The 23869-nt window shown below is 37.7% G+C and overlaps 1 protein-coding gene across 5 annotated transcripts in view; it reads right to left on the bottom strand.

Moving 5' to 3' along the window:
- Positions 1–630: 630 nt before the first annotated feature.
- epb41l5 (erythrocyte membrane protein band 4.1 like 5) overlaps positions 631–23869 on the bottom strand; it is a 34511-nt gene continuing 11272 nt past the window's right edge. Inside the window, exons 3-26 of one of the 5 annotated variants that reach the window (XM_017420744.3) lie at positions 22626–22730; positions 21237–21279; positions 20888–20966; positions 20115–20159; positions 19309–19361; positions 17094–17214; positions 16926–17013; positions 16320–16408; positions 16153–16222; positions 14487–14656; positions 13740–13846; positions 12820–12838; positions 12270–12315; positions 11948–12066; positions 7075–7226; positions 6697–6812; positions 6453–6587; positions 5877–5944; positions 5043–5165; positions 3997–4063; positions 3185–3265; positions 2572–2634; positions 2283–2425; positions 631–2168 (exon numbers count right to left, since the gene is read on the bottom strand). In XM_017420744.3, coding sequence (XP_017276233.1) covers positions 2099–2168; positions 2283–2425; positions 2572–2634; positions 3185–3265; positions 3997–4063; positions 5043–5165; positions 5877–5944; positions 6453–6587; positions 6697–6812; positions 7075–7226; positions 11948–12066; positions 12270–12315; positions 12820–12838; positions 13740–13846; positions 14487–14656; positions 16153–16222; positions 16320–16408; positions 16926–17013; positions 17094–17214; positions 19309–19361; positions 20115–20159; positions 20888–20966; positions 21237–21279; positions 22626–22730 — 2172 coding nt within the window. In that variant the 3' untranslated portion in view covers positions 631–2098. The remainder of the gene's footprint in view (positions 2169–2282; positions 2426–2571; positions 2635–3184; positions 3266–3996; positions 4064–5042; positions 5166–5876; positions 5945–6452; positions 6588–6696; positions 6813–7074; positions 7227–11947; positions 12067–12269; positions 12316–12819; positions 12839–13739; positions 13847–14486; positions 14657–16152; positions 16223–16319; positions 16409–16925; positions 17014–17093; positions 17215–19308; positions 19362–20114; positions 20160–20887; positions 20967–21236; positions 21280–22625; positions 22731–23869) is intronic. The other 4 variants (XM_025006904.2, XM_017420747.3, XM_017420745.3 and 1 more) reach the window with 4 other exon arrangements.

Genomic DNA, 23869 nt, shown 5'->3' with positions numbered 1-23869 from the left:
GGATAACCAAATTATCAGGTATAAATCTAAAATACAACCTAAATATTGTATTGAACTCAAATAAAGGCTTTTTTTCCCCCAAGAAACCTCCAAACAAATCAGCTTTTATTGAGTTAAAACTCTTATGAGCACTAATACATTAAATAACTAATGCCTATCATTAGGGAACTATTTTTTTCTTCCTTAAAATTGTTTTAATGACACAAAAGAAACAAAAATCTGCTCATTTCCTTTTTAACCAAAGGGGTAAATATAGAACTGTGCTGCCACCCTGAGGTGAAAATGTCGACATACAGCAGCTCGAATCAGCCGAGCTACAGTTAAACATCCTGAACATGTTGTTACAGCTGGAGTCACCTAAACTCTGGCCTGTGTTAGCAAAATATGCCATGACAGATTTTATTAAAACTAATTATTGTTTAATTAATAATCATCCCTAACACGTATTCTGAGCGTGGCATCTAACTCAGGCTTTCCTCAGTTTACAGTTCAATCCAAACTAAGGCTTTTCTTTAGACTAGAACAAAAAGAGGAATTTATAACATTTAAAACAAAAAGAAGACAAATGACTGTTTTCCCACTACTTTAGCAGAAATAACTAATATAACAGTAAATAAAAACAAACAACTGTTTTCTACTGAAGCAAAGTTTTACTGAATCGTAATCAAATCCAGAAAAACAATTCATAAAAATGACATTTGAGACGTCTCAGTGATGTATTTCCTGCTGCTTTTCGCTGACCATCAGTAGTAACTATACTGCAAACATTTGTTTTTCTTTTCAAAAATATATATATTTATAGGAGTCTACTTCCCATCTACAGCTGTAACTGTGTGCTACAATACTTTTGGACAAACTTTTGAACAATTACACAGAGCATAAATACTGAGAACTGCTACAGTAAGAGGTGGTAAAGCAGTCAGCGTCTGATAGAAAAGAACTACAAACAGCTTGAATGAAACTACAAATAAGAAAAATAATTAAAAAAACAAACAAAGAAAAGGAAATGTCAATACTTCATCATGTGCCTCACTTTCCATCTGTACAAAATCTACTTTTAAAGATATTTCCCAGGTTTCCCTCCAGTGCTGAAAGACTTTAACATCAGCGGAGCGACACGTATTTATACTCTGACATTTTCAGCAGTCTTACAGGAGACATGTTGAATACATTCATTTACATAAGGCAAGGGGGGAGAAAAAAATAATAACAAAAAGGTCAAATCACAGTCTGAAGAGAAGCCGCCCAGTAACACAAGCCCAGTGATCCCAGTTTGACAACAGCATGTAGCCTCATTTCACTTTTGGCTTAAAATAAGAGTATATAAGCTACTGATACACACAGAATTTGTGGATTAAAAAGAAAGTAAATAAAAAATTAAAACTTAAAATGACAGATGTTGATAAACTGATGGTTTGGGGTCCGAGAACATCTTTTTTTTCCCTTAGTGATGCTGCTACTGAATTAAAAAATTCAACAAACCACATAAAAAGATCAGAACAAAACACAGTAAAACAGATTTGTAAAACATCCAACGTCATCCATCATAAACCTTTAAAAAGTCCAGTGTTGTAAAGAATCCAGTGATGATTTTAGATCCAGACGCTGCAGCAGACTCATGTAAGACTATTAAAAAAAAAAAAAAAGGTTAGTGTGCTTCAGATTTTTCTGTGAATCAACATTTGAGGTTCACATCTTCATTCGGTGTTTGAGCAGCTCTATGTGCGGCGAGAGAAAAGCTCAGGGATCCAGCGTCCTGTGTCGCCATGGAAACAGCATCACTGATCGAAACTGGAAAGGCTTAAAAGAGAGAAGCTGAGATTGAGGCGAGTGGCTGATGGGCGTCGTGAGGTCACTGATATCTGGGCGCCAGTCTGTTCCCGTTTCGTGATGACGCTGATGTTGGAGGCGGAGCTCTGACCGTGGAGCAAATCCAGGAAATTCCCGTGCTGTTGAGATGTTAATACTGGAGTTGTGAGCGGATGTGAGTCTAGTCGTGTGTCTGTCAGAAACTAAAAGCTGCCTCTTCCTTTTCTCTGAGCCACAGTTAGTAAGAACAGACAGGAAGATGAGTTTTGTGATGATGGAGACTCTTTCTTCATCGGAGCTCAGTGGTCAGAAGACCTGTGGGTTTGGATTCACCCTCTGAGGGCAGCTGAACCACAGCGCTGCAGGAAAACAGGAACACAGGACAGGTAAACAGAAGAACAACAACTCTGGGACGGATGGACATTACAGGTGCTCCATACAAAGTCATGAAGACCAACAAATAATCATTTTACCTGGAGGGGATGGCGTTACGTGTGTGAGCGAGGTGGGGAGGCGTTGGGACGAGAGCTGCTACCGCCTCACCAGGAAGAAGAAGAGGGACGACTTTAGACGGGGGGTCCACGTCAAGCAGGCCGTTGGTTAAGATGCCAGGAGGCTGCAGAGGAAGAAGAAACATAAAAGTCAGTTATTTTATAGCCTCTACACCTGCCAGAGTAAATGTGTAGGAAAATATTTATATACTAAATATTTAATTCTCTTAAAAAGGATAAGACGCACTGCTGGCTAAAGCTGGAAACTCACAGCGTTTGACGGAACGATCCAGCGAGGCGTGAGGAGAGGTTTGAGCTGCTGCACCGGAGGAAGCTGCAACAAAACAAGGCGTCACATCCTTTATTTATCTACCATCTACTATACCATCTTCTCTTTGTGCTTGTAAATACTAACACGGCAGTTATTGAATATCTCCTAAGCAGGTACATCTGGATTTTCAGTTTTTCACTCATCAATCAAGTTTCTAAGACTTTTCAGGTCTTTTTCTTTAATAAGTGGGTTCCTTGCTTTAATTTTTTTATAAATATACACAATTATATGAAATGAATTGAATTTTAATTCAACTTTTCTTTGTAAATTTCCCTGAAATGACTTTTCATGTGAAATGATTCTGTGTAAATAAAAGTAAAATATGTAAATAGATGCTTATTTTGATCTCAGGCCATTTTTTTTTTATTTTTCTCTCTGTAATTGAGACACTGAGAAACGCCTCAGTGAGCATGAGGTCAGGACTGCTGACCTTTATTTCCTCAACGTTACTGTGTGTATGTGTGGTGGGCTCACACAGTCAAGCTGTAATGCGTCTTTCATGACAGATGATTTAAGGAATCCATCTTACGACCTAAAGCGGACTGACACTTACAAGAGGAGTTGGATCAGAGAAGTCGATCAGGTTGTCAGACGGTGGTGCAGTGTTTGGCAGGTCAAACTCTTCTGCTTTAACCTGCAGCACAAGAAAAGAACTATTTTTTATTTTTATATCAGAACCACCCACAAAGAAGCTTCTTCCTCCCTGCTGTCTGGTTTGAAATGTTGTCCGTGCAGACAGGAAACAACAATCAGAGCTCAACCTCTGTGTTGATTAGATTTCTCAACAAGCCCTCGTTTAATAACTTTACATGAGGACTGCTCAGCAACTAAATACAAGCAGTGTCTGAATCAGGGTTTGATCCAGCAACATTCAGCTGTCAGAGTTTCGACTCAGGAGCAGAAAAACTGGTGTTATAATTACAACAACTCTATGGTTCAGAGCAAAAGGTTAATTTAATCACTGTCAGGAAGAGAAGCAGATGAACTCAGAGATTGTGAGAGGCATGTTGAAAAATCCAGAGCCTGGGTAACATTTGATCTGCTTAATTCAAAAGTTAAACACAAAAAAACTGAGCTGGAACATGGAAGTCAGGTTAAGGAAGCAAAGAAGAAGAAAGAAAATTGTAATTTTTCAGATTGTCTCAGTCTAATAACTCAAACATGTAAAAAAACATGTTAAACAAAATGGCAAATCAACCATTCAGTGAACATAACAATACTAATATAATATATATTTCCCTCGTCCCTCCCAGTGGAGACTTTGTATACATTTATGTTTTTGTTCCAAAGTAAGAACTGTAAACAGTTCACAGCAGGAATGAGTTATTTTAAAGTCATCCCATTTACAGTAATTATTGAAGTTACCTTTGGAGCCAAGCCTTCAGTGGCTGCAGGAATCTTGGAAACACAATCCTCAGCTAACCTCTCAGCACTAAAGAAAGAAATAGAAGAGTGATTAAGTAATTACCACAGAGTGTATTATAATTTATAATTTACTTTATGTTCCTAAACACAGAAATTAAGTCATTTAAAACCAAACAGCATCTCCACCGATGCTGGAAGCAAAATGCTGCCTATCTCACATAAACCTACATTAGAAATTTGATTTTTATCTAAAGATAAATCTGTTAATAAAAAACAGGACATTTTAAATTCTCCAGCCTGAGTGATGAAACAAGCTGCACAGATGAACCTGAAGGCATCTGGAAATTGGCTGGTCAAGCGTTCACATTGTTTTGTTTTTTTTAACCGTCTCTTTCTGTTGGCAGTATCCAGGCAGAAACTGAGTCATGTGACCCAACAACACACACACACACAGATGAGCTACAAACACACCGACAGATGTCAGCAAAGACTACAGAGAGTCCTGCAGATCACTCTGTGGTGCTGTTTAATACGGTTGAGTTGAAATCTTTAGGGATATTTGACTTTTACTCTCTAGTCTTATTTTCCCTCTTCACCATTTTCTGTGAAAACCTGATCCTTCTTTCTGCTCGTGTCATTCTGGCTACTGAAGAACAAGTTTTCTGGTTACTGAATGACCCGTTTCAGGTCCTAAAGTTTACATCTCACTGAGCAGCGACTGTTGGAGTCCAGTTGAATCAAAATTGTGAGAAAATGGGTGATTTTTTTTCTGTTGCAGCGACTAAAGAGCTGCGTGGCTGCGACCCATTGTTGATTATCAGTTTATTTTTGGGTCTAACATTTCGAGACATTTTGACACAAAGACCGTTCGACAACTAGTCAACCCAGTGAGATGCTACATTAAATTCTCCAGATATTGTTTAAATTTGTAACTTTAATGAGAACATGCACCGTTTGATTAAAGCAAAAAGGTAAAAGAACATTTACATACAGCACAAACTACAAACAAAAGCAGTGACCCCACAGACACACACACACACACAGACCTGGCTGCTGCAGATGAGACCAGCGAGGCCGGCTTCATCAGATCCCAGGAGTCCTGGGCGTCGGGGCGGCTGCTGACAGAAAGAGACGAGTTACTGCCCATTCGGCCGGTGCGAACCTTCAACCTGGCAAACAGATAACATGTCGTTACTGGAAGCCGTGTCGTGTAATTTACATGCCGGCAATAAATATTCAGTCAGGCAAAAACATGATTTACAGGATCAGATTAAACTGATAGACTGAATTAAAAACAACATTGGCAAAGTGTGTCTAAAAACATTGTTTTTATTACCTTCTTACAAGAACTGATATCTTTAACAATTACAGCAAAAACACTACTAGCAATGTTGTTGTTTTTTTACTTTAATTTAATTCAATTTCTGGAAATCATCACAATCCAGAGTGAACTCCTGAACCAGGTTTATGAATCACTGTCCTGCTTAAAAAGCTATTCCAATGTTTTATATATTAAAAAAGTGTTTAAGGCTTGGTTTATTACCACTATTTACCATTTTTTTTATTGCATTTAAAACAAGATTACAGCCACAAGAAGAAAAACTTAACTCTAAACTGCAAACAACAGAGTTAAATCTTGTTTATATTCCAGGAACTTGCTGCTTCACACGTAGAGTTTTGTTATGAGGGTGACAGAAAGTGACGTTCTATTCTGAACTATGCTAAGTATCTTCATGAATATGCAACAATTTAATCTGCTCTAAGAGGTGGGATTAGCTGAGAATGCAGTAAATGACTCAGGAAGCTAAAGAAAGGAGGGCTCTAGTTTCAAGTAAAAAAAATACAAGTCTCACTGCTTTTCTAACAAACTGTGCTCCTACCTGGCAGAAGATTCTTGCAAGTTACAGTTTTTATCACCAGCTGTTAGAACATGTTCCTCCAAATGCCCCTACAGAGAGATAAATGTACAGATTGTACTGGCAGAACAACTATAACTCACAGAGATAACAGAACATGACTATGACATCCTGAAGTTGTCATGTTATGACACACAAACACTCTGAAGTTCATCATATTAAAGCAAACGCTCAAATGAAAACTGAACTGAAGCCTTTTGCTGAACTATTTGTTTGGTTTCATATTACATACCCGTGGTGTTATGATAATATATTAGGCTTCTACTCACAAAATGTAAGGTTGAGTTAATTTACAAAGCTTAAAACTCAAAAACATGCATTTACTTTGAGATTGAATAGACTTTAATAAAGTTCACTCATTATATTTGAGCTTTAACCACCTGGAAAAGCTGAATTCTCTGCAAACAGCTGTGGCTCAATACATCTCCAGAACAATTTTATATTATTTATTTTGAGTTATTGTGACTGTTTTAATTGACCAGACAAGTAAAGTAATATTAGCGATCTTTGAAGTATTAACCCTTCGTGTGTCCTCCTCACCTTCAGAGCAGCAGCATCAGCCTGAGCTTTCAGGATGTTGCTCTTCAGATCCTCTGGGGCGCGCAGCGGAGTGACAGCCGGACTGCTGCCGGAGCTGTTCAGGCTGCCTTTCTCCGTCAACTTCACCACGTCATCCTGTTGGGGTGGGGGTCAAAGGTCAGAGCGCAGCAGTTAACGTGCTAAGAGTCGACACGGAGAACGAAAGAAAGGTTTCGGCCTCAGTTAGAAACAAACAAACACTCACCTGATTGTTCATGGCCATATTTATGTTGATATTATTTCTTGGAGTCGAGGGAAGTGGACTGCTCTCCAACTCCAGCTGCTTCAGACGAGCTGCGGCTTCTGCAGTGAAACACACATCTAAACACACTTACAACAAAGTTCTTTTCCAGCGACTTTATGTCTCAACTTGTTTACATTTAGGTAACCATATAAACTACAAAATCACCTCAGAGGTTTATAACATCTGGCTTTATTGGAATATATACTGGAAGAAACTTTGTTACTTTGTTATTCTCAGGCTTTACAGAAAAGTATTTTAACAAACATCTTTGATACAATTTTAAAATTTCTGGAGCATGGCCAAGATAAAAATCTGATGGTATGGTTGTTCAATGCTCACCACTGAGACTGACAGGATCTTCTGCAGCAACACTGGTAGCAGCGTAGGAAGTGCACGGCCCATCTTCCTCTGCAGGAGTCACCGGAGGAACGGCAGGAGCCCTGAGGACGTCGTCGACGCACGTCTCCATCAGGTCGGCAACAACAGGCAGGCTGGATAACCCAAAAACATAAAGGAGAATACTTTAAACCTGATGGAGAATTTAACAATACATAAATGGAAATATAAAAAACAGAAAAAGTGAAGGTTACGTTACTAAAGCTTAAACAAAATTAGTCAGAATTACGCAGCTTACCTCTATCATCCATAACGTTCTCAGCAATGATGGCAAACTGGCCCCGTTTATCAGAAGATATTTTACTAACATGCTTACGTAACGCTAATATCCCAAAAACCAAATCTGAATAATACTAATAAAAGCTGTTTTAAAGCCATTTACAGAACCCAGTCACTGTCGACACACACACTGAGGGGAAATAAGAACGTCTGTGGGAAAAAACACCAAGCAATATTCTCAGTATTAGAGATGCTCCAAGCTAAACATTTGATACACAGATTTAGTTAAAAGCTCTTCCAGCAGCCGGAAAACTATTTCATATTTTTATGGCCTGAAGACACAGGACAACTTATGAAGTTTGCAGTATATTGGTGCATACTGCCTGGAGAGAAGAGGAGTTAAAGGAAAACATGTAGAAATGTGTGTAAACATTCAGAAATCCATGAGAATGGACAGTTTCCAGACAGCGTGTAGGAAATAAACCAGGAAGAAGACATCTTAGTCTGTATTCATAACCTTTGAACTTTTCCAATTCTGTCAACCACAAACTTCGAAGTATTTTGCTGGAACTATATGTGATAAACCAACACAATTTTGTAATAAAATAAATAATTCTGTCCATTTAATTATGCTTATTACTTTGTGTTGATCTATCATATAAAGCCTGAGTAAAACACTGATGTTTGTGGTTCAATGTGAAGAAATATTGGAAAAGTTCAAGGGGTGTGAATACTTTAAGGCACTTTTGAAAACAAAAAACTGTATTTAACTGTATTCCTTCCACAAAGTTGTTTGACTTATGTTAAGACCCAGGAGACAACATTTCCAGGACTCTGTAAAGCCTTTCTTTATTCTCTGATATAATTTAAAACCGTTTATAAAGCTAAACATCATTTGGTCACAATTACAGTAACATTTTTCTAAGCAAGAATAATATTCAATCACCTTCATTCACTGAGCTGTGCAATAAACAATTATACTATAGACTCTCCGACCTGTCTTTACATTTCTCATTAAACTCAATCCAAGATACTTTCATGAAACCTTTCTCAGCTGAACAGGAGCTCCGACAGTTGTGTTAACACAACCAGACAGTTTGTGCTTCGTTTTGATTCACTGGGAATTTACTGCGTTGTGACAGAAGTTGGATGAGAAGGCACTATGGGTTTTATTTCTGCTCTGACAGATTAAAAGTTTAACACTGGAGGCAGAGGACAAACATGCAACTTCCAGCATTCCTAAAATACTTGTCCGAATCGCTGCGGATAATAACCTTACTGTATTTGAAATTTTTGGAACGAGGTTGTGTCCTGCAGCTTACGTTTGTTCACACTCTTTAAAAAAATGTGTGTACGGACGACGAAGACCTCAGCCCTCTTATCCAACTCCCTTTTAAAACAAGCAAATTCATGAAATGTAAAATCAGATCTAACACATGTCAAATCCTTAAAAAAATTAATTCAGTTCATCGAAGGCAGCATTAGTAATTTACTGATTACAGTATAAAATACAAATTAAAAAAATCTGTTAAAGTAAAAAGAATAAACCATTTAAACCATTTAGAAACTACAGTATTGTGCAAAAGTCTTGCATCATCCCTCACTTCCTTATAAATGCTTTCTGAATGCCTTACAAAGTTTTTTAGTTATCTTCACTTCAGTTTCTGACTATTTTTATAGAAATGTTTTTCTTTTGGTTTGTTAAGCCACAACTCTGATCTGGGAATCATTCAAGGCATAAAAATGGCCGCTAAACTCAAGGGATGAACCAGCGTTGTGTTGACATTTAACAGCAAAGAAACTGGACCTTTAGGTACTGTGTTACTAACAGGCCGAGTCAATAAAAAGTAAGAAAAACTGCTCCAAATGATGCATCTCTCTGGTTCTGTTTCAGGTCTCAGCTGGATTTATTCCTGTTTCTTAAAGACTTTCAGAAACTTATCTGCTGCAGACAGATTTATTTTTTAACGTCCGGCACTCCTTCACTTGCCCTTCAGCTGCTCACAAACCGCACAGTTTACCGTCACTGTCGGGTACAAGGGCTGGACACAAAATGAGTAAAGAAGCAGCCAAAATCCAAAGAAAATATTTGAAGGAGCTTCAGAAAAGGTTGGAGAACTACTGAGCAAGATTACAAAAAAAAAACTGGCTGCCCGGAAGCAAAGTTTTAAAAAAACTGGGGTAATTTAAAACTTGTGCACAGTACTGTATGTTCAGTATTATCTTGAAAAGTCAAGGGCTAAATGAAATTCCTTGCACTGATACCATCTTCCTGCAGTCTGCCAGTTTCATCATAAGGACGGGGGAGAAGGTTAAAGAGTTTTGTTCTTTGAAGAGAAGGAAAGTTTAGAAGTTATAAAAATTACAGAGCAAAGACGGGAGGAGTTTAAACTTCCTCGTGTTCAAAGACCAAGAAAGAGAGATAAGTGACGGGCCGAGAGATGAAGAAGAGGAGGAAAGCGTGACGCAAGGCTCGAAGAAATGTCAGCCGGCGCGAGACGTGGTCGGTTTCAACGGTGGCTGCCTCACATCATAAAGCACACAGTCAAATCAAGTAAGTTCCTTCACAAAAATGTCACAAACTCGGAGTCACTCCCATATATCAGCAGGCTAAGAGTCATCAGAACAGAAAGCGAGGGAGGTGTCCGTTGGTCGGACGCGTTCATTTCCTGGTTCTGAGCTTTGACGAGAGAGGGACGGGGCGGATGGAGGAAGGTGGAGACCTGAGGAAAACATGGTGGGGGGAGATGGTGAAGAACAAGGGGAAGGCGACAAACAGGAAGCAAAAAAAATTAAAATGGAATGGGATGAGCGAGTGTGTGGGTGAAACTAAAAGCAATACTGGAAAAAAATTAAAGAGGTCAATTGTTTAACATGGATGTAAAAAAGGAGAAAAAGGAAAGAACCATGAGCCAGAAAGTAAAGGTTTAGACGACAAAAAGTGGAAAACACAAACGCTGAAGAAAAGAATTTATATGCAGAATTTTCTGCTTTTGTGTCAATGTTAAATAATCCTTTTTAGTATTTATTTTATTTAACCTAATCTGTTTAAGGCTGTGAACATTTTATTTTTTTTCATTTAAACCTAAAAAAACTAACCATTTGAAATAATAAGACGAGCTCTGTCAACCTACAAAATGATCTGAGCAGCTTATTGCAAAGTGCTTTGTTACAATAAGTTTCTTCAAATATATACTGAAATTGGAAAAATAAAATAAAATAAAGTCCCACATTAGACCCAAAATGAATGATTTTGTGTTAAGTTTACTGCATGGTTTCCAAGACATTTTTTCCTGGGTCTTGTGTGCTTTCATGGATTTGAATAAAAATTTAAAAGAATATACATATTTTCTTATTTGGACAATATTTCCCACAAATCTTCTCCTTTGCTGAAAATCTAAAGCCTTTTAAAACTTCCTCTTTCTGGACTTTAGGAGCTCTTTTAGGCACCAGTATGTTTTAAAAAAGGTTTTAATTTTAGGGAATATTTTTAAACCTCGTCAATTACAAGTAAATGTGTTGTTAGAACTGCCCTATTTTTTTAGTTTCTGTTATCTTCTTTGGCTAATAAGCTTAACAGGCGCTAATATACCTAATGAAAAAACATCCTGAGTTACTGTTGTGTCTATTTTGTCATTTAGAAGATTTTTAAGAGTTTTACAGAGGAGAAGGTGGACAGGATGCACAGACAGAAACAAGAAGTCCGAACATAAAGACACCTACTCTCTTAAACAAAATAGACAAGAAGCTGAAATCATATCACATCTATGATTCATGCCACCAAAGACGAGATTCCCGCACAGCATCCCAAATCATGACACTACTTCCTCCACCAATTAGGTCGGCGTTTCATGCTGATCAAAAAGTGGACCAACAAACAGCACGTCTGTCCACTGCAAGGAAATATTCCTCCAAAGCCAAATCACAAAGCTTGATTGGTTAAAGCCAAAGCCATTTCAAGGTTCAGGGTTTGGTTGTACCTACCCAGCAGTCCCGACAGTTTGTCCTCAGTACATGTTAATACTGGAACATACAAGCAAACATTGAGTACACATTCGCTCCATGTGATGTTCATCAAAATGTGCTGCACTCAACACGTCAATAAATCCTTAAATATTTATATAAACTAAGGTATGAAAGAGTACACTAATACATAAATAAAAAAGAAGTATTGTGAAGTTGTGTGTGAGAAATAGAATTAGAGTTTTATGTTGCAGCTAATAGAAATTCTGCATTCGTCTGACACAAATATTCACATTTCTCTGCCTCTGTCCTTCCTTCTCTTGTCCTTTCCTGGGTCACAACAAGACAGGGTGAGTGGATAAGCCATGCTAAGCTACTCACACAGCATTAGAGCATGAAAAACACACCTAACTGCCCACCCACTTCTTTCAGCACCCAGCAGGCACCAGTCACCTTTTTCTAATCTGGTTTTGTTTTTCCTGTCATTAGCTAACGCTGAGCAGTTCTAAGATGCCACTTGCAAATAAAAAAAATAATCTAAAAGTTCAGAATATGGAATCAGCCACGTGGGTATAGCTTTTACATTCGGCTGAATCAACAAAACTAAATTTATGGACAAATTTAAAGTACCAACCCTCTTTTTTCTCCTCCTGGACTTCTGGGCAGAGCCTCGATTTCTATTGGTCCACAGACTGAAGACGCAACTGGGCCGACCACAGGGACGCCAGACCAGGTCCCTTTACTTGAAGAAACCTGAAGAAAAAAAAAAGATAATTTAAAGCAACGTTAATAAGCAGTGATTATTCACCTATAATAAAATGGATCAGAGTAAATAAAACTATATAACCTTAAACTATCATTTTTTAGATAATTTAACTTAAATGTTATTGTGTTTTGTGAAAATAAACCGGTCTGAGCTCGTTCCTCCACTGCCCTGACCGAGTTTTGATCGTCACCTTGTTGTCTTTATTGGAGCTGACTCCATTTCCTGAAGAACGGATCCTGAGAAAAAAGGAGAAAGTCGGATTGCAATTAAAAAACATGAAAAGCAACATATGTCACACATTTTAAAGACTCAAAGATGGAGTATTAAATTAAATCTAGGATGCTTGGAACACAGACTTGTATAAGGTATGTATCATTTAACATCTTTTAAATCTTTTCTGTAAACTGTTGTGAGATGACTCACAGCAGATTAGCTCTCTTTATATCTGAACTAAAGTCAGAGCCCACACATGTTGTACTTTTGGAATAAAAAGGCTCTGTGCTGAGATAAAGCCTCATGACTAATGTAAACTGCATGTGTGGTACAGAAGATTAATTAACTGTGCTTGATAAATTTCAGGCAAATTTCCATTTTGTGAACCAATTTAGCAACTTTGCACACAACACAACACAGCAGCCATTAAAGATACAGTAAAATCTGGATTTGTACAGAAAATTTAACACCTAACAAGTAAAACAGGCCATAGAACAACCATTTTATTAAAGAAGTGGGGTACTTACTCAGGGGTGCTGAACTGCCCTGAAAAAAACACAAACAACATTTTGTGAGTGCTTTAAGTTTTCACTTTTCGTAAGTTAAATTATGTATAATTACTATTTATTCATTTTTACTTAAAAATGTTAGTTATTTTAGAATAATAAAACTGCTACTTTGCTTATCAACTTATTCAACTTCCACTGAGGCCAAAGGAAATTGACATTTTTGCACATTTCATTAGTAACACATTAAAAATCAGAAACTATCACATTTAAATGTTCTCAGCCTCTTAATTCAGTTATTCATAGAAGCCACCTTCGCAGGAGTTCGGACAACTCTGTCTTGAGTAAATGAAGCATTTGTTTTTCTAAGAGATGAACTGCTGACCTGCTCCCAGATAACCTACTGAACTCAGGAGGAAAGTTTCTCCACGCTTCTCTCGGTGTTTAAACTTCTTCACATTTTTCACAGTCTCCAGTCTTGGGAAGCCCGCCGTGAGATTTCAATCTGACGGTACAACAGGTCATGAACGGGACGTGCCGTTTGATGGAAATAGCATTTGGAGTTTCATCTAAAGAGAATCTTTCTTATTTTGGTAAATTTCAAGTGATAGCGTGTCATATTCACCTTTATAGGTGGAACAACTACAGGGTGAGCATATCATTAACTTCAGAGGATTTCTGAAGCCTGCTGCACTGACACCTGAACCGTCTTTGTTTCTTGCATTTTTAGTTTACTTTTTAAAAGTGGAGTGAAGTACTACCAAGGCTTCTTTTTAATTTTTGGTCTGTCTTGGTTCAGATGTATAAACCTGAGCCTCTTAATAGTTCTAATAAAAGCCTCCAACTTCGGCTGAATAAACTCAGAGTTAACTGAATTTTCTTATTTACCCCAATGGGCTTTATCAACTAACTAAATCACTATATGTGACTTTTGTCATCACCTCTGTTCTGCATGGTTCTTCTGGAGTAACGTCGACTGGGTCTCCTCTCAAAGGATGTTGAACGCCTCGCTTTACTGGCCTTAGTTGTTTGATACTCCGTCTTTCCACTGGTCATAAAAAAAACAGAAAACAGACCTTTTATTTTCACAGATCCCAATGCAAATGATGAAAATATAATATATACTTACGGTGATTAATGGCTAGAACAATACTGAACACAGTAATGACCCCTGCTGAACTCCGGACCCAACCAACTGATAACCTTCTAATAACAACAAAACCCTGCAACCCCTGGGTTAAATCAACGTCACCACTAAAGCTTATTCAGCTGGATAATGTTTAAACACACAGAGGGGAACCAGTTGGCTACTGCATTATGTTGACACTGAGTGCTGGTGTAGAACAACTTCAAGTATCGCTGTGCACTGACGTGGGACTTGTTGTGAGCACGGAGAATGATGCAGGACTGTACTTTAACCTGGAGTCACGGTGTCAGTCCGCTTAAACACCTCACACTGAAACAAACACCTGGCTTAAACAAATCAAACCTCTCCTTCACCTACAATTCATCAGCCTTTTGTTTGCAACACTGAAGTGTTCATTCCTACACCTTCTCTGAAACAAGTTACGATCAAAACAAAGCAACCAGAAAATGTCAGTACAACATCTGGATACAAGCCGGTGAGCCTAAACTTCTCACCGGTACTGAACGTCATTATTAAAGGAAGTTTGCCTGTGCATTTGTACCTGTATCTGAAGCGTGAGCCCATGCGTATGAATCCAGAGCGGGCAGAGTTCTTCTGCACTGGCCCTCTCAACCTAAAAAAAGCATGATGCTCCACTGCACACTTCCACAGATGTTTACAGGCTTTGGGGTGGTCCATCCTGAAGACAAAGGTGTGCTCCTGCTCTTTGCCCTGAGGAGGAGGATTGGTATGAGTTTAGATTCAGAGAATTCGGAAAGGAAAGTTCTGCAATACTACAGAATTGAATTTTGGCTCTTCTAGTTTATGGCAAGTTATGAGGGGGATGTACTGTATAACCTGGAAATTGAAATACTACGAAGGGAAATATGTAAGCAAAGCTCATTTCCTGGCTTTTACTCACAGAAAGAAACTGTGAAGAATAATTGGCTGCACTACCAGTGAAAATGTCTCATTAATCATCTTGGTACTAGTAGCCCAAATGAAAGCCAGCAGGCACCAGAGTCCGTTACACAACTTGTGATGGAGCCAGTCGAGCGTCAAAGCAGTACTTTGATTCTACCTTTGCATTTTGTTCCATGTTAACTTTATCAAATTCAAACAAACACCAAGATATGAGAATCAAAACACATCTGCAAATAAAAGAAAGTACTCATGCAGCTTTTCGAGAATAAAGAAACTAATCAAGATCTTTTGAGAGCAAATAGTGCAGAAGGCAACAAAATGACCGGACGCCTTTAATTAATTCAAAGTAAATGTGCCAACAAGTAAAACAAGCAGATTTTGGTGTAAAAAATAAACAGCAATCACATTTATGGACACATCTGAACTCCTAACTGTGAATATAGCTGAACTTAGCATGATGATGAAGCAAAGTTTCTTCAATTTAGTAAATTTCTTTATTAATCCTCTAATCATTAATTCAGTTGTTTATCTCTGGATGCCCTCTTTTTGGCTTTTTCTACACACAGATACAAAGATATTTATTCTCAAATAAGCACAATGCCAAAAATCCCCAAAACAAAGTCTACAGCTGACTTTCAATGCTGAAAGTTGGATTCTGTGTGATCTGGTGTGTGTTTGTGTGTGTGTGTGTGGGAGAACGGTGCATACCATGAATACCAGAGGGAACAGGCTTCTTTATTAACCTCACTCAAAGACCCCGGCATGAACACAAACAGCTCAGACTCTCTTACAGTTTTACAGTACCAAACCTGGTTTCATTTGGATAACATTCACACATCTTGTTGGGCTCAAGAGCTACCCGATTTTACAGGTTTTTAAATAAAATGCTCTTATTTTGGAAAAAAAAAGGAAGATGTATATTGTAAAGTGATTATATTTCTGAACAAGACAGATGAGACGAGGTCAGTTGTTTCAGTCACATGGCTTTTACCTTTTTAAGTAAAAAATATGTCACACAAGAAGGCACAACTATGGGAAGAGCTGCAGAAGTTCTCATGTATAGTCAAATAGGTCTTTAGCTTTAACCTAGAGTTAAAATTTACTGTGTGCAGCTAGAAAGATGGCTGGTAAAACTCTGTGTGTGTTATTTCTAAGACCCAGATAAAAACAGGAACAAAGCATGGAAAGAACAGTTACCATGATTTACTGTTACCAAGAGCGACTACCACGAGATCGATTGTTTATGTTGTGCATTTTCAACATCCTGTGGTTTGCCAAGTGTTAGTGTGGGGGCTTTCAGTCACCTGCTCGTCATCTTCCACCACCACAAGTGTCAACTTGCTCTTCTTGAAATCCAGACGTGTAATCTTGGGCCTACAACAGTAAAGAAACAAATGAATTGGATTCAAAGACACACAGAAACACAAAAAGGGTGGGTTAAATCTCCAAACAAACTGTTAAGAAACCATACCAGAAGAAGAGTCCGATCTTTGTTTGGCCTTCAAACACCAGAACTCCAGTGGGTGTCAAACCCAGACTGTACTCATTACCATCTCTTGCCTGGAACAGACAAAAAGAACAGGAACAAATAAATAAACAAAAGGAACATCAACAGAGGCGTCATTACGATTCATGATGTCCTCGTGATTTTAGGGATCTGCACTTTAGGCGATAACACTCAAACTCAACAATAATTATGACTTTTCCTTGAATATCTGACCCATTATCCACCTATCAGCCACCGCTCCAAACACAAACCTACTTGAAGCAACTCATGCTTTTCACATGTGCTTATTTTGCCCTTTACTCATGCAGGGGTAATTATTTCAGCACAACAAGTGTCACAAGCTGCACCCTGACTTGAAAAGCACCATCAGGAAACCACTTGGTGTGTCACTACCAGGTAACTAGACTTCAAATACTCAAAGTCCCTGCCCATTTTTAATTCTTTTCACTTCTTGTTCCTCCAGCAACACTAGCTAAAACCATTAATGAGTCACTCCATTTATGATTAACTGCACATACTGTAACTAATAGAGTCAGACAACAAAATGCTTCCAAGCAGCGTGTTATTTACCTTCACCATGTGCATGTCCACCCCATACATTTCTAACCACTTGGCTTTATTCAGGTAGTTAATCTCAGCTTGTGCCGGAGTCTGGCCTCTGAGGGAAAGAGTAAAAAGGGATGTAATGTTCATGAATGCCTTCTTCTCTGTAAAGTCAAAGTTAGGTGAGACGCTCACCTGCACTCCTTCCATGCGTTATATATAGCGAGCTCCATGTCCTCCGTCTGCTCAGGGATGAACCGAAACTCTGACACCAGGTCGAGGTTATGTTCTAGTGGGTCACAATCACCTAATTCAGCTGGAATGGAAGTAAGACAGGGTGTGACTCATGTGGTTTCAATAAAAAAAAGATATTTATGGATTGATTTGACTTCAGCTGTAGTTCGTAGAGATCCTAAATTAAAAAAAGCAAAAAAGAGCTCAGACACTGGTGTAATTCCTGAATTAATTAGAGCGAGAATATTGTAACAAAGGCAAGAAAACCCCCTTAGAAAGGATTACGTCCTGCAGTAAAAACAATCTGTTGTGTGCTCTTTACTCCCACAAGTTGTGAGAGAAGAAATGAGAAGAAAGATTTGGGATATAAAAAAATATAATTTCATTGCATCTAAATCAAAATTAGATCTGATCGTTTTAAGCTCTCAGCTTCACTTCATTGTTAAAAATATGTACTGCATCGTTATTTTCAATCTGATAAATCAATAAAAAGAGAAAGCTTTCATGAAGATTACATTTACCTGATATTAAAGAGGAAACAATAGATTAATAGATTCCTATAAAGAATAAATGCTTATCACCCTCCCATCAAACTGGGTGGTGTCATCAGTCATGAATGAGTCATGAGTCAGTGTTCAGTCATGGACATGTGCGCCTGGTGTTCATCTATAAAGGCAGAGTATAAAAAATGGTTTTATGCTCCTATTAATACAAAACTTCAAAATTCAAAGTTCACCCCTTTAAAGTATGATGGATAATTATTTAAATCTTTGCAAAAATAAACATTTGCACATAAGCAGCAACGGAACGCATGAGAAGAAAAGAACTGACAATAAGAAATTATTATATACAAAATTCAATAATTATTTTAGTTATTTTTCAGCCAGCAAGAATTGAAGGACAGAGGAAAATATATATTATCCATATAAATCAGACTGCAATCCCTGAGCAGTTCATGTAATATAAGGAAGAAAATGAATTTAATCTAAATCTCGACTGCTGCATTTACAATCCAATACGGTGGAGTAAAAAGTCAAATTAATGAAATGTGTCACTGTTTAAAAACTTCTGGCCCCGACTGAAACTCTGGGGGGAAAAACAGGAGGATGGAGGGAAAAAGAATGACTGGGGGGGAAAGAGAAAACAGAGAGGGTGTTGGATTAGGGGGCCTCTGAAGAGGATTGAACACTAATGAGTTGGCACTTACCCCACAGTGTGTGTGTGTGTGTGTGTGCGCGCATTCAATCCCTTTCCATAAATGTCTCCAGTGACTCAGACGTTTGACACATCTCTGAAACGACTAAATCGACTCTTGCAGGTAGAGGCTGCCTTTAAGACAAATACTGAAAATGTTCTGTAAGCGTTCCAAAGATTGTTTTTATTTTTTAATCAAGGCTTTGGCCCCCAGGCTTTTCTATCTCAGAGCAGTTTTCGTCTTTACAAAATGCATTTTTTTAACATGGAAAACACTTAGTGGCTCCCAATTCTATCATCTTATATTTTGTGCCTCAGAGCAGTAATATTAGCAGAATGCTACTCTGAAAACAACAGGGTTAAAAAGGTTACAACCCTCTTGTTGAATAGACAAGGATGAGCTTCAACAAACAGTTTTGTCTTCAGGGTTATGCCAGTTAAGCACCTTGTTGAGGCACAACTTAGCAGAGATCACCAGGTACAGGGAGACTTGTTTGTTTAGCATTTAACAGATTTGGAAAGGTTTTATTGTTATTTAGGCTGTGCTTTCAGTTTGTGAAGTCAACACAATAAAAGGACAAAATGTCTTAGGTGCGACTACGTTTACATCATCACCATTTTATCATTATGATGTAAATCCCTGTGTTTCAACTAAAATCTAAACAGGTCATACTTGAAATGTAAGAAATGTTCTCTTAATGAGAACAGGGTAGATCAGTGGTGTCCAACCCTGGTCTTTGAGGGCCACTACCCTGCATGTTTTAGTTGTTTCTCTGCTTTAACAAACCTGATTTGAGTCAACGAGTGACTAACAGGCTTCTGCAGACATTGAATACCTTCTGAAGTGCAGGGAATCAACTAAAACATGCAGGATAGTGGCCCCTCCAGGACCAGGGTCGGACACTACCGATGAGGACTGTACGGACAGCCGATGTCAAAGGTTAGTCGAACAACCTGAAGATTAAATTCCTGCTGTGCTTACCCTGTAACGAGAAGGCAGCCAACTGCACCGCTGTGTCAAACGGACATTCTAGCCTAAAATACAGAGAAGAAAGTGTCAGTAACAGAAAAATCATCAACATTAAGCACTGTCAGTTCACCCCAGCATCTTCCTGTAAGTTCTTCTTTGTAGTTTTTAAAAACAATAAGTGTATTATCATTAATAAAAAACACTATTTTACAAAAACACATGCTTCCTGCACGTCTCAATAAAACACCAGCGACCTGGTTGTAAAAATAGAGCAGAAATATATTATGACAGCTCAATTTCTCATCATCAATTTCGAGGTCTTTCCTTGTGGCTGTTATCCTTCATGCCTCTCTTGTTTCAAAAAAAGTCGTACATATTTGCTCCACCTTGCAGTTGTAAGTTTGGACACAAATTAGACTCACTAACATACAAAAATTGCAATTTTTATCTTAAAAAAAAACCTTCATTTTCTCTATGTGCAGAGAATTCAAATAAAGATGATACAGATTTGGTCATGATTCGTGCTCATGTTAGAAAAACACCACATAAACAAAATGTTATCATCTTGGATTCAAATGAATTAAACGCTGTATAGCAGTTAAAGGAATGCTTCTTTTCTTCTGTGATAACTTATCCTCTCTTGTCTACTTTACCCTTAACTCACCTCTAAACAATCAGACTGGATACCAACTAAGAATGTGCTGAACAAACATGAGCGCTCACTCATTTCAGACACATTCAGGGGGAAAACAATCTACTTTGCTTCTTCTTTAGTTTTTTATTTATTTTTTGTGACTAAATGCAGAAAATCCACATACTTGCCACTGAAGATGTCTTGCTTTAACTGCAAAACAAACAGGTATCTGAAAGAAAAACAGGATTGTACGGTTAGACCTGCTGATGGCTGGTCCAACGTTTGAGGATGTGATGAAAACAACGTCTAAACAAAACAGGTAAAACAGAAACTAAAGATATTTGTTTCAAGTTATTTCATTATATAAAGAAACCTTATAGAACAAAACGTACATCTTTCCTTCCAGTTAATAATCTATAAGTCGTTTTGATAAGATTAAACTCCTCTTCTGCAGAAATAATAAACTAATGAACACTTTATTACTTTAGTTAATGAGTGACAACATGCAGCTAAGCATAATAAAGCAAACTTGGAATAATAAAAAACAGTGATTAATATGTGGCAGATTTGATCACAGACATTTCAGAGATCTGTATGTGTGTGTTCAACTTTAGAAAACTTTCTTCCATCTTTGATTTTGGTTTCGTAAAGAGGCTGTTTCTGCTTTAAGAAGTCAGTATCTAAAGTAAAAAGTATTAAGTTTATCAGGTTGCAGTTCTCTTCACTCATCACAATGCAGAGAGTAAAAAAAACAACATTTCTTAATGAAACACAAAGTCTGCATCGATTCTGCTGCACAGTCAGTCTGCTGTTGGACAGTTTAATTAATATTATTTAATTAAACCACAGCTGCTTTATCTGAGTCACACTCACATGACAGTAACGATGTAACTGAATAAAATCACTTCTGTTTGATCTGCTACGTAGGGCTTCTTAAAGCAGACTCGTTTGCCTGACCTGGTGAGTTCCTCATGCAGGTTGTTCGGTTCTGAAGAGTAGAACTTGACTCTCAGGTGAAGGCAGTACGGTGGCCCAACTAAAACACAAACCAGAAATATCAGCTGACTGATTGTCATCGTTTCATTTTAACCTTCAATAATGAACAATTCATGGACCTGGTCTCCAAATCACCTTGCAGACCAGAAAACATTGATCAACAATAACAGAGGCGTTTATTCCTTACAGAAATGATACTTTTCTGATGATTTCTGATGAAACAGTGAACTCCACTATAAAAGATAATTTAATAAACTGAAACTATGTTCAGGGACAAAAGCAACATTAGGAAAGTTTATGTCCAACTTACTTTTTACTTGCTTTTTGATGCTTTTTGTGACATCAAGCCAGTGCTGAAACAACAGAAGACAGAATGAAATTCACTGCATTGACTTCAGTAAGTTTCACCCCAAAAAACACTAAAATGCTTCTTTCTTTAACATGTTTTATAGCAGAACGCAAACATTCAAAAATCTGCTTCATGGGGTTAAAAAAAAGTCAACTATAACAACATTTAGGCATATTTATCAACTCTTTGGGGCTATAGTTTGTCTACAATAATTATATGTAAAAGGCAAACATCAGAGGTTTATAAATAATCCACAAATCGTATCCTTACAGTAACCACTGATTGTTTTTGTAAATTATAAATATTATTGCCAACGAGAAGAAGGTCATATGGAATATGGAAAATCAGCAAAAGAAATGTTTAACTGGAGGAAGATGAACTGATTCAACTTAAAATCAGAAGAGTCCCAATTAAACAACTAAAGATGTAAAGAAAATGCTTTCTGCAAGACAATGATCTTAAATCCACTTTAAAATCCAACGTACATTTTTAACAGGTGATCAATACATTTCTAAAGAGGGTACAGATTGATATACCCTGTGTATAAAGACTTTAGGGGGCGATAGTGAGCATTGACGACCAAATATTTGCTTCAGGAGGTTTTCATTCTTGTAATTTGGACTCTGTAAAACACAGGTGAAATAACTACCTGAAGGAAATGTCTAATCTTTAATTTGATTCCTTTCTGAAACCACATAAGCCTCGACTCAGTCAGCTACTCACAAATCTAAAGTTTCGCAAACTTTTGACACGCCACCGTGATCCTGGGCGAATAAAAGTCCCCGGATAATTTAAAAGCGATCTGTTCGGTGTGGTGCGTTCAGGCTCTAAGAGACAACGGGAGGGAGCCACGGTTTTGTGAATCCGTGTGTGAGCAGAGACAGAAAGATAACAGAGGAACTCGTAGCACTTTCTAGTTTCCTCTCCCCCACATTCCTTCTTCCATCCCTCCCTCAGCTGAAATAAGCTCCCCGCCCTTCTCCCGTGGTCATATTTCCCTCCACCAGAGTTTCTGTGAAAGAACAGGGTCACTGACTTAAAACTAGTTTGTGTAACAGGACAGCGTCACAGCCTTCGCTGACAAATCTCCCTTAATGAATCCTTTAAAGCCATTCACCAAAAGGGAAAGTCAACGAGCTCAGCTTTGCTACGAAGGGGACATAAATCAAAAAGTCTGATCAAGAAATATTTAAAATGAGAAAAACAGGAATTATGTAATTACAGTAAGCATTGTTTTACAAACTTCAGATATTTCTGATGAAAGGTTTCTATAATAAGTCATTTTATCCAAATTACTTGTTCTACCCAACCCAAATAAGACATGTAGATCATAAGCGCCACAGTTTTTACCGGAACTTGTGCCGAGTCCATGAAACGCAGCCCAAAGTAGTCCTTCTCCACAATGTCCAGGTGGTAAATGATCTGCTCAAACAGTTCTTCACCTTTGGCTTTTTTCTGGTGTGGGACACACAAAAAACCAGGGGAAACTTGAGTATCTCACTTACAAACTGTATGAAGAACTTTAAATGAGTGGTATTAAAATAAACTAAGAATAAGAAGAGAAACTGCATTTTCTGCCATAATACGGTGTGAACGCTGAATGACTTCACTGAAAGCTAAAATGAGCTAAACATTGGCTAAAAAAGGCAGAACTCATGCTGAAATGAGCAGAATACAAACTAAAAGCAGCAGAATAGTAGCTAAAATTAGCAAAACAGATGCTAAAGCTTTGATTAACATGGTACTGTTAACATATCTGTCTGTCATATTGTTTGTCTAAATCAGGTCTCTTTTAAAAATGAGTCCTCAAGTCTTAATGAGACTACCTGTGTCAAAAAAGGTTAAATTAAACAAAGCAAATGGCTAACATGAGCAAAACTGTAGCTAAAAGCAGCCTGGAAAGACAAAAAACAGCCAGTTTGCTGAAACAGATTTTAAAGAGAAAAATGTCTTTGAAGGAACTGAAGAGATTCCAGTTTATTTCTATGAGAAACCTCATTTTATATAGAGTTAAATATTTTAAAAAGTATAAAAGCTGCAAAAACTGAAAGCCAAAGCACAATGAGCAGAATGTTTTGATATCCAAATGGCTAGAATAGAATAAAGTCTGCAAAAGTAGTTTGATTACAAGTAACTAATGGAAGAGAGTATAAACAGAAAAGAAAGGGTTATTATCACAAGAAACCTGAAGCAAATTACTTAAAATATTAAAATGTAGTTATTTTTGAGGCATAACCACCAAAATATAAAATGTAATGAAGATTATTAGATATAAATCAATATGAATAAATCACTCTTATTCATATCTCTCTGAAATAAAGTCTGGAGTAGAAGATTCTTAATTTCTGTGACCTGAGAAAATGTTAACCTCACATTCCTAGAATTTGGATAGGTGTTGGCCCCTCTGATGAGGCTGTACCAGTTACTGCCTGCGTTCTGCTTGGAGCTGGGAAATCTCCTTTTAAACACACACACACACACACACACACACACACCTATACTGGTTTTGCTGAGTTAGCAGGACAATTTTTTCAAACCAGTTTTTTGCAACACTAAACGGACACCACTTTCCACTTATGCTAGAAAGATGTAGT

The sequence above is a fragment of the Kryptolebias marmoratus genome, linkage group LG6 (assembly GCF_001649575.2).
Source record: "Kryptolebias marmoratus isolate JLee-2015 linkage group LG6, ASM164957v2, whole genome shotgun sequence".
Classification (NCBI taxonomy): Eukaryota; Metazoa; Chordata; class Actinopteri; order Cyprinodontiformes; family Rivulidae; genus Kryptolebias; species Kryptolebias marmoratus.
Note: the sequence above shows the minus strand (reverse complement) of the source record. Positions and strands in the feature narration are given on the sequence as shown.